The 10,791-nt window shown below is 29.7% G+C and overlaps 1 protein-coding gene and 1 pseudogene across 1 annotated transcript; both read left to right on the top strand.

Moving 5' to 3' along the window:
- Positions 1-356: 356 nt before the first annotated feature.
- Positions 357-2,036, top strand: LOC149057570 (uncharacterized; annotated as a pseudogene).
- Positions 2,037-5,294: 3,258 nt separating this feature from the next.
- Positions 5,295-8,483, top strand: Ctu1 (Cytosolic thiouridylase subunit 1). The gene is made up of 5 exons (XM_015524845.2): positions 5,295-5,491; positions 5,676-5,907; positions 6,380-6,687; positions 7,829-8,033; positions 8,094-8,483. Exons 1-5 carry the CDS (start codon positions 5,444-5,446, stop codon positions 8,300-8,302), a joined length of 1,002 nt encoding a protein of 333 aa, XP_015380331.1. The 5' UTR covers positions 5,295-5,443; the 3' UTR covers positions 8,303-8,483.
- Positions 8,484-10,791: the final 2,308 nt, after the last annotated feature.

Here is a 10,791-nt window from a genome sequence, read left to right as displayed (position 1 = left end):
TAGTGCCGTAGCGGAATTATGAACCTTGGTCATGGCGTAGTTAGCAAGTTCCTGTGAGCGGATTCCGGTTATGATCTATTCGCGGGTTTCGGAAAAATTCAATCGTAAATCTTGGCACAGACGAAATTTGTCGTAGTAATAATCCGCTATATGTTCCGCTACGCCCTGTACCCTGTCCGTTAAAGCCTTCCAGCGGTCTGTCATCCGCAACGATCTAACGAAGGCAGCGCTGGAACTTGGCTAGGAAGTCAGACCAGTCCGTGAAACGTTCAGTGAGATACCAACTTCTGGCAGCGGTGGTAAGATTGGACTTGACAAATTGCAGCCGGTACGGAACAGGCCAGTTATTGATGGTAGCCAACGCATCGACCGAACCAAGCCAATCTTCGGCCGCACAGCTTGACTCATGACCGGTAAAGACGGGTACCGAATGATTCAGGTCGGGCAACAAAAGGAAATCTGTGTAGTTTGGGACTGTAACAGCTTCAGGCGGTGAATTAGTCGACACTTGCGGTGAATTCTGTAGTTGGTCTTCTAACAGGGCTAGCCGGGACTGCAATTCGGTGGCCAGATTAAATAATTCCACGTAGGAGGGCGCCTGCACCGGCAAACCCGGTTGATCATTACTGTCGGGCATTTCGACGAGAAGGGGAAAAAAAACGGTTTATCAAAACAAACGAAAGTAAACAAACAGACAACTGTTACCACGTATCATGTTGATATCAGGACGCTGGTTGCGGTCACTGATACCAAAACCGGTGACGAAACGCACCCGCACGATCGGGCGACGGAACGGCGAACGGCGCACTCGTGCGATCGGGGCGACGGAGCGGCGAACAGACGCACTAGCATGAACAAAAATGGCGGCCGGCGGAACGAAACCTCGTGATCAACGGAACCAAAAATAGCGGAATAGGGAGGTTTCGGAATCGCCGGTGATCTCGGTAAAAAAACTCTTGTGGGTGTTCGGGCGTATCCCAGTTCTGAAATGTTAGCGAAACTTTTAATCTAAAGGATTACGGATCAGGACTAGTTTAATAAATTTAAACTACAAGGTATAACGAAAGTAATAGGCCTAGCGGCTGGTATATTAACGGTTAACAGATTAAATAATAATGTCACACTGACACAACAGTAAAACTAAAACGATTAAACGGTGAAATATAACATAAAATGATCAAAATATACGTTGTGGTAGGCCACGCCGCCACGGTCGCACGGGAGTACACGGCACGGTAACGGAGACACCGGTCTCTTGCGAGAGTTAACACAAAACCATGATAAAATAACCAGGTATGTCAGCAACATTACAAATTTTACAAGAGAATGCGCAAGTATGGCGGCCAGTGTGCTCCGTTTCTTATTGGCTGATATATAATCATACTTTAATATATTGTGAAGTTTGATAAGATGATAACATAGAATATAAAATATTTTGAAATTTAAATTCATTTTTTTTTTTTGAAATTTGGCTGCGCAAATTTCAATAAATTTTATATTTCCTCTTGTTTAGGTACTCACTAGTCACTACTCAATTAATTGGTTATCATGCCAGTTTGTGTGTATGAAGGGTGTGTCAGTGGTAGCAAAATGAAAAACATAACAAAAGATCCTAGTGTACATCTTCACAGATTTCCTAAAAACCCAGAAATGAGAGAAAGGTGGGCTAGGCAAATTAGGAAAGGATGTGAAGTACCTACCGAATATTAATTTTGAAACCGGTATATACTTGAATTTTGATATTAGAATTTATTTAATCTCTACAATTGTTTGTTTTAGCCAAGTTAGAATTTAATTTGTTATTACTAGGTGTAGTTTGTTCTCTTCATTTTGCTCCATATTCCATAGAGGAAAAATCATATGCACAAAAATTTGGTTTGTATTCTCCTAAAAATCGGAGAAAATTAAAACCAGATGCAATACCTTTGACGTAATGTTTCTTTTAGATATTATTTTTGTATGTACCCATGTGGCATGTACAAAACATTTTTTATTTTATAGTAAGCATGGATTGGAATATCATGATATTCCTTATGCAGAAAAATTACATACTAATATAACACAAAAAAAATCTTATAAAAAAAAAAAAATGAAATTCATAAATTTAAAATGTAAATATTAAATGTATTCAGTCTTAGCATACCTACCTATTGCAACTAATCCAATATGCAACGTCAAACAGCAATAATGATTTCCTAAGTAAAATACAAGGATAAGTCAACGCTAAAGAAGTAAAATCCAAACACAAAAAAAATATATCAATATTTGATCAGAATCTAATATTATTTTATAATATTTTATAACATGATAAAATATTAAATAACATTATCATGTTTTATATGACTACTGATAACAGCCGCACACCGGCCGCCATCTTATGCGCCACACAAAGTTGCCGACATACCTGGTTATTTTATCATGCACAAAACTAGTCGAGCCGCCACAGGGCCGCTGCAGTGCTGCACCGTGCCTACCGTAACAACTGGCCCGGGGCGCAGTGTGACCAGTTCGGGACACACTGTGCCTCCATGGCCTTACAACTTAATAAAATGGTTGCTAACAAAATGAAACCATTTGGCAGCACATCATATGGGAGCAGTGATGAACACCATGAAGGAAGTGATGATGAACAGTTCAATGTAGTATCTGAGATGGAGGCTCAAGAGGAAAAATCAACATCAATAGGCAAATCACGGTCCTGTCGAAAAAAAAGAAAACCAAAGTACCTTAAGGATTATGATTTATGAATAATATATACAATATTATTTTTCTGTTAAAATGTATGTATTAATTAGTTTGTATAAGTATTACTACAAGTATCTTATTACTATCCTGTTACTATTGGTTATTATATTAATGTAATTACTTATTCTTTTTTTTTATTTATTTGTAAAACTTTTATTATATTACACTCTATTAATATTGTTTTTCTGTTAAAATGTATGTATTTATTAGTTTGCATAAGTATTACTACAGTATCTTATTACTATCCTGTTACTATTGGTTATTATATTAATGTAATTACTTATTCTTTTTTTTTATTTATTTGTAAAACTTTTATTATATTACACTCTATTAATATTGTTTTTCTGTTAAAATGTATGTATTCATTAGTTTGCATAAGTATTACTACAGTATTTTATTACTATTCTGTTACTATTGGTTATTATTAATGTAATTACTAATTACTTATTCTTTTTTTTATACATTTGTAAAACTTTTATTATGTTATACTCTACTGAGGACAGAAGAGAAAAGGATGGCTGAATGTTAACATTGATAAATGTCCTATATTATATTATATTAGTATTAGTTGATAAGAAAGGGGAACTGATTATGTGATTAGGTGATTATGTAATTGATGTTATTATGATTCTTATTATTACGTTTAGTCTAGTCTCAACAGCTGCCGTACGTTGCCTGTTGTGCTAGTCACGTTGTTCCTAATCCTGCTGCAATCTGTTGTTTTGTCTCACTAAACGAAAGGTGTAACTCACGACATAATCTGTATTTATGATGGAAATAATCGGCCACTGTTTCCGAATTACCTTGAGATCTTGTCAACATTCGCTTCATACGTTCTACCACGTTCAAATTTGATCCAACAAAAGTACTTTGAAACTGAACAACAAAATCGTCCCACGCACAGAATGTTCTTCCAACATACCAATGGCTTGCGGGGCCTGTCATCTTAGAACGTGCAGTTTCCAATTTGAAAGCGTCTGGCCAACTGTGCAATTTAGAAACTCCCTCTATCGCCGCCAACCAATCTTCTGCAGATTGTTTGTTAATAATAATATACATTTAAATATATAGTACCGAATTACCGTTATTGTTTTTCTGCTCATTGCTCAACGCGGTATGCTGAGTGTGAATTTTTTTATTTAATCTTCATAATTTATTTTTGCATCAATTATTTTATATTTATTTAATAATAAAGAAAATATTTTTCATATCTGATTCTGTAAGATGCCCGATTTTTTATATCTGTAAAATTTAGTATAATATTTTATGTTAAACCATGCCCGTTTAGTTAGCTTTTCGAATTATTTTTTGGACGTAAAATTTAAAAATTAAAAGTCGGGCTTCTTACGGAATCTGATTTTAATCTTCTCTACCTATAATTTTTTTTATTTATTTATCTTTTGTGTATTGAACTTATGGAGAACATTATAATAAATGAGCTAAAACTCCTGCCGCAGATCAAAATGTGTTTTTATTTTAAAAATAATGTATTTCCTCCTTGTCTTTGTGATGTACACAGTAAAATATTTTTAAATTGTGTAACAGAGTCACTATTTCTTCAAGTGTAAATAAAAATATCGAAAAAGATAAAACAAATTTAGTATTCTGGAATAATATGCTCAAAATAGTATATTGTGTGGCAAGGGCGGGAAGTGAGCCACACATACTATTTTTTGTCACGCCCCTGCGTTCATGGAAAAGGTTATGCAGGGATCTATGCAACAATTATAGACTATTCTACAAAAACAATTTCATGGAAGACATTTACTAACGCATCGTTCGACGCACTTATCTAGGAACAGTGCAAATTAAATATGTTTAAATGTTTATGCGTCATGCAAGGAGGTTATACTATACATTTAAGATGTAACCAAAAGTTTATGTTTTGTAAGAACCGTGGTAGGTATACATTTTAATTTCTGGTTGTGCAGGGGATACGCGCCCGGCGGTCGGCACTTTTGGGGATTTCTTCTTTTCCGCCCGGCACTTTTGGGGATTTCCTCTTTTCCGCCCGGCACTTTTGGGGATTTCCTCTTTTCCGCCCGGCACTTTGGGGATTTCCACTTTACCGCCCGCTGGACGGAAAAAGGACGCTTTCGAACGCTTCAACCGTTGTCGAAAACCAAACTTTCGGTGCAGGCGTGACAAAAAAGTATTTTAAATATTTAAAAATCACTTCTCTAAAGATGTTGGGGAAGTATTTGTGTGCTTAACATGATTATCTGTTTTAAAGTTTTAAAAAATACAAGTAGGTTTGATAAACATAAGCCCGAAGATTATAACAGACTAATCCATATATTGAATTAAAGCTACACAAAATTTTAGATGATTTTTGGAATTCCATTAGCATTGAGCCATTGACGCTCAAAGTACATATAATATTATATTATTATGTATTAAATATTATTTGATACGATAGTTAAAAATTATGGTAAAAGTTGTTGTACATTAATTTATTTCTCTTATGTGACCCTACTGATTTGAGGTTCGTGTTATCAATAAATCGAAGAAGTGCACCATCTGGTTTTATATAACCTGTGATAGTATCTAAATGAGTAATTTAGTATTAAAACATTTTAAACATTTTATACTCATTTAAAGTATTAATTGTTACTACTCAGTTATTTATATTATTTGTTAGTTGTTATTTTTATAGACATACTTATGCATAGTACTTATTATAGTTTTTAAAGTTAAAATGCCTGTCTTATGCTCTGCAAAATGTGGTCAGAATGCAGTACTAAAAGTAAAATAAATACAAATAATAATAAATAATAATAGTATATAGAATTACTCTGTAATAATAAATAGGTAAAACAAATAATAATTACCAATCAGCTTACTGATTTTCAATATTATTTATTATTAAAACTAAATTCTATTAAAAATTATTATTTTTATAAGGGTTTATAAATATATTTATATTTCAGCGTCCAAAAACTGGAGATACATTATGTAAAGAATGTTTTTATTGGGCTTTTGAACTTGAAATTCATAGCACTATCACAAATGGTAAATTATTCAAAAAAGGTGATGTTGTTGCTATTGCAGCTTCAGGTGGAAAAGACTCAACTGTTCTAGCATATGTTCTCAAGACATTAAATGAACGCTATAATTATGAACTGAAATTAGTATTATTGTCTATAGATGAAGGAATCACAGGTAATATTGTAAATATTTAATACAATCAAACAAACTTTAAATATTTATATTACATTTACCTATATTTTACTATAACTTAATGTAATTTTTAATGTAGTAAGATATGTTAATTAGTTTATCTTTTATTAATGTTATGATATTAAATCAAATTTTAAAATTAAAATTAAATAACAATTTTATGAAGAGTATCGAAATAAGGAAGATACAACAATAGTTGTAAATTTTATTTCTATTTTTCTTGTCTTAACTGTCTTTACTTAATAAGATGATTTTTATTTGCAATTTTAAGCACTCAAAAAACTACTACTTCCATAACTTGTATGAGTTAGTGAAATTATTATTTCTTGAGTTGAAAAAGATCAAGTTCATGCACATTTTTCAATAATTTTTTTTTTGAAACTTGTGCCTGTTTCAACAAATTAAGAATAAAAAATTATTTAACTGTTTCATAAATTGTATGTTATTTTAATAGGTTATAGAGATGATAGTTTGAAAACAGTACTAGAAAATAAAGATGAATACCAAATGCCTTTAAAAATATTATCATATGAACAGTTATATGGTTGGTCAATGGACAAAATAGTTGCTGAAGTTGGTCGTAAGAATAATTGTACATTTTGTGGTGTATTCAGAAGACAAGCTTTAGATAGAGGTGCAACTTTATTAAATGTTGACTGTATTGCTACTGGTCACAACGCTGATGATATTGCGGAAACTGTGTTGATGAACATTTTACGAGGGGATGTTGCAAGATTGCAAAGATGTGTAAATATCATTACTGTAAGTATTTCCACATATTATCTTGAAAGATATGATACTTGAGTGTGAGCCAACAGGACTAACTAATTACCTAATAGTCTAGTCATTTAAGCTCCAAAATTTGTATTTTGAGGAATTAAATCGTTTAAAAAGTTTGGTTATAGGCTCCTGATTAACCAAAAAAAGTTGCTAATCCTCCGAGGTCCGGAAGTGTTGATATATAAAATGCACTAAAAATAATTTTTTTTTATTTTATACATTGTAATAAAATAAATATTACATCAAAATATTCTATGAAATTCGGCAATATTATCAGCGAACTGAGTAAACCATTTATAGCTTATTAATAACTATAAAAAAAATGTTATATATAATGTTATAGAACACATGATTCTGTTCGAAGGAAATTCTTATTTTTCGTAAAAATAAAAGCATATTAATACTGTTTTATAATACTTGAAAATTTCAAGGTTTAAAATTTACACTTAAATAATAATAATTATTATTATAGGGCCCTTGCTGTTTTGTGTGAAAAGTCCGGGAGTGCCCAGGCACCCCCTGTACGCACGCCTATGCCTATGTTCTATTTTATTTATTAATGTTTAATATCTAAAATATTGTTATACTATATTACTTTAATAATGCATGTATTGAATTAAATCCTTATTTTAAGAGGACAACATACCTGCATGTGTTGTCTCCGTCTTACAAGTGCGTAATATAGCAAATTTTATGCTCAGCAGATCACATTTAGCTCTGTGAAATTAAAGTTTAGAGTGGATTGAGCTGTTATAAAAATTTAAGGTAACATTATTATTGAGAGCTTCTCATTGGCTTTTTCTTTATATTTTAATTTTAAAGCAAGTTATGACTATTTTAAAATTGTAAATTGTTTGTATATCTAAAAATATTCATAATTTGCTTTATTATAATAAAAAGCCTATGAGAAGCTGTCGATAATAATGTTACCTTTAATTTTTATAACAGGTCAATTCACTCTAAACTTTAAACTCACAGAGCCAAACGTGATTTGCTGAGCGTAAAATTTGGTATGTTACACACTTGTACGATGGATACAACACATGTGAGTATAATGTCCTCTTAAAAACATTAATATAAATGATTATTGTAAAAGATTTTATTGTTATGCACTTATTATTAGATAACAGAAGGCACAATCCCTCGATGCAAACCATTAAAATACACTTATGAAAAAGAAATAGTAATGTATGCATATTTCAAGAAATTGAATTATTTTTCAACTGAATGTGTTTTTGCGCCAAATGCATATCGAGGATATGCAAGAACATTTTTAAAAGATTTAGAAAGATTAAAACCATCATCTATTATGGATATAATACATTCTGGTATTAAATAAATATGTTCTTGATTTCTACAATTTAAAACTATTATTTTTAATGTTTTAGGTGAAACAATGTGTATTAAAGAGAATGTAAAATTACCAGACATTGGTGTATGTACTAAATGTGGATTTGTGTCAAGTCAAGATATTTGTAAAGCGTGTATGTTGTTAGAAGGATTAAATCGAGGATTACCTAAACTTGGAATTGGTAAAAGCAGCAAAGCTAATAAAGCATTGGCTGCATTGCCAAACTCAAGGCTACTAAATTTTTAACATTTTTACTATTTTTTTAATTTGACAACATAATTTTGTAAAGCATACAAAAGTATAATATGCATAATTTAAAGTTTATATGAAAATCAAAGAATTATAAATACAAATACTTTTGTATACTTTTTGTATTGTAAATTCATATTTTTTGGTATCTATAATACAGAAACCATATTATGTTTTATCTATTATTTTTTAAATATTGATTACTTGCTTATAATGGATTAATTCAAAGACTAAGATATCATGTGGAATGAGATAAAAATAAGTGATTGTTAACTTAAATCACAATACATAAATGTATTGATTTAACAACATTTTAGATTCTGAGCGGAGCGATGAATGTATTGATTTTACCATGATGGGTGTTTTTATTTTAATTTTTTTTTTTTTTTTTTTTGTGTCTCATCACGTTATAAGGCAGTAAAAGTGCTTTGATTTTTGACTTCAGTACCTCGTTAGATCAGAAAGTGAATCTGAAAAAATTCTTAAAATTTTTCTAAATAATCGAGAAAAACAAACTAAAAATTAAGGGAAAAACAGGAAATTTTACGCACACTCATTTTTCAACAAAAATGATTTTGGTTTTTTATGTACTTTAAAACGAATGACCATAGATACATGAAATTTTCACCGAAAGTTTATTTAAGTATATTCTATCCACCAAGCAATTTTCAAAAATTTTCGACTTTAGTTGAACTATTCATAGGCATTTGAAATATTCGATCATTATTAGTTTTTTTAAAATTAATATCGATAAAAATTTATTTGTTAGGCAGAAAAGCTTGAAAATTTAATACAAGGCTCTTAACTTACAATAGCAGTTGGAAAATAAAAGAAATTCATAGTCACAATTTTTATTTATAAGTATTCAAAGTTTGAATTTTGACAAAATACGTAAAATCACGAAAAAACACAAATTATTTTAAGCTAGAAATTCATAAAAAAATTTCTTTTTAAATCTAAGATTTCAAAATTTAATACAAGATTCCTTACAAGATTTCAATCTTTATCACAAATAAAAATTCCACCAGAAATTCAAATTAAATTTTTATGAGCATTTGAAATTTAAACTTTTACAACATTGGATTTTCACTTTTAGCGATTTCCTTATTTTGTTGTAACTCTAAAACAAATTACCGCAGATACTTGAAATTTTGACTGAATGTTTATATAGGCATTTTATATATTTGATAACATTTTAAAAATAATTAGATTTGTTTTGAGCTGTTTACTGACATTTTAATTTTTCAACTTTTTTAGTTTTTTTTTCTATAAATATCGATAAAAAATTATTTGTTCGGTAGTAAAGCTTGAAAATTTAATACAAGGCTTCTAACGCATTGTAACAATAGCAGTTAAAAAATATTAAAAATACATAGGCACGATTTTTTTTATAAGCATTTAAAGTTCAAATTTTGCCTAAATACGTAAAAATTACGGCAATGTTCAAATTATCTTAGATAGAAATTCATTAAAGTTTTTCTTTTTAATTCTAAGATTTGAAAATTTAATACAAGGCTCCTTACATATTTTTACAATAGCAGTTGCAAAATAAAAGAAATACATGGTCACAATTTTTTTTTATAAGCATTCGAATTTTGAATTTTGGCAACATATGTGAAAATCAAGAAAATTCGTAAATTATTTTATGCTAGAAATTCATAAAAAATTTTCCTTAAATATCAAAGATTTGAAAATTTAATACAAGGCTCATAATATATTTTTACAATAGCAGTCAGTCTAGACTCTAGGATATATTATATTTAAATATTATCATATATTCTATTTTGAAACAAATATTTTATTTTTCAATTAAGACGCATTTTGCATAAAGCATGGTTAATCAATTAGTGTAGTTATCATAATACCTTATATTATCATACCGGGTTTGAGGATAAATCGTTATCATTACGCGATTTCCTAAAAATTTAAAACTCAAACGCTCAAAACATTTTTCCTATAATGATGCTTCAAATTTTCTCTATAGCTATTTGAAGCAAAACTTATGGAAAACTTAATGTTGAATTTTATAACCTTCGATATAAATATTAACAATATTCTGAATTTTGAACTACAAAATAATTTGCAAATATTCATGGTTTTGACGAATTTTTGTCAATATTTGAAATTCAAATGCTAATAAAAATTTAATTTGAATTTCCGGTTGACATTTTTTTTGTGATAAAGATTGACAAATTTATAAGGAATCTTGTATTAAATTTTCAAATCTTAGATTTAAAAAGAACATTTTTTATGAATTTCTAGCTTATTATTATTTGCGAATTTTCGTGATTTTTACGTATGTTTTCAAAATTAAACTTTGAATGCATGTAAAAAAAAAAATGTGGCTATATTATATTTCTTTTATTTTTCAACTGCTATTGTAAAAATATATTATGAGCCTTGTATTAAATTTTCAAATCTTAGGTATAAAAAGAAAAACTTTTATGAATTTCGATCTAAGATAATTTGAACATTGCCGTAATTTT

Source organism: Diuraphis noxia, unplaced genomic scaffold (assembly GCF_037042655.1).
Source record: "Diuraphis noxia isolate RWA-SAM2 unplaced genomic scaffold, SU_Dnox_SAM2 contig0003, whole genome shotgun sequence".
NCBI classification, from domain to species: domain Eukaryota; kingdom Metazoa; phylum Arthropoda; class Insecta; order Hemiptera; family Aphididae; genus Diuraphis; species Diuraphis noxia.
Note: the sequence above shows the minus strand (reverse complement) of the source record. Positions and strands in the feature narration are given on the sequence as shown.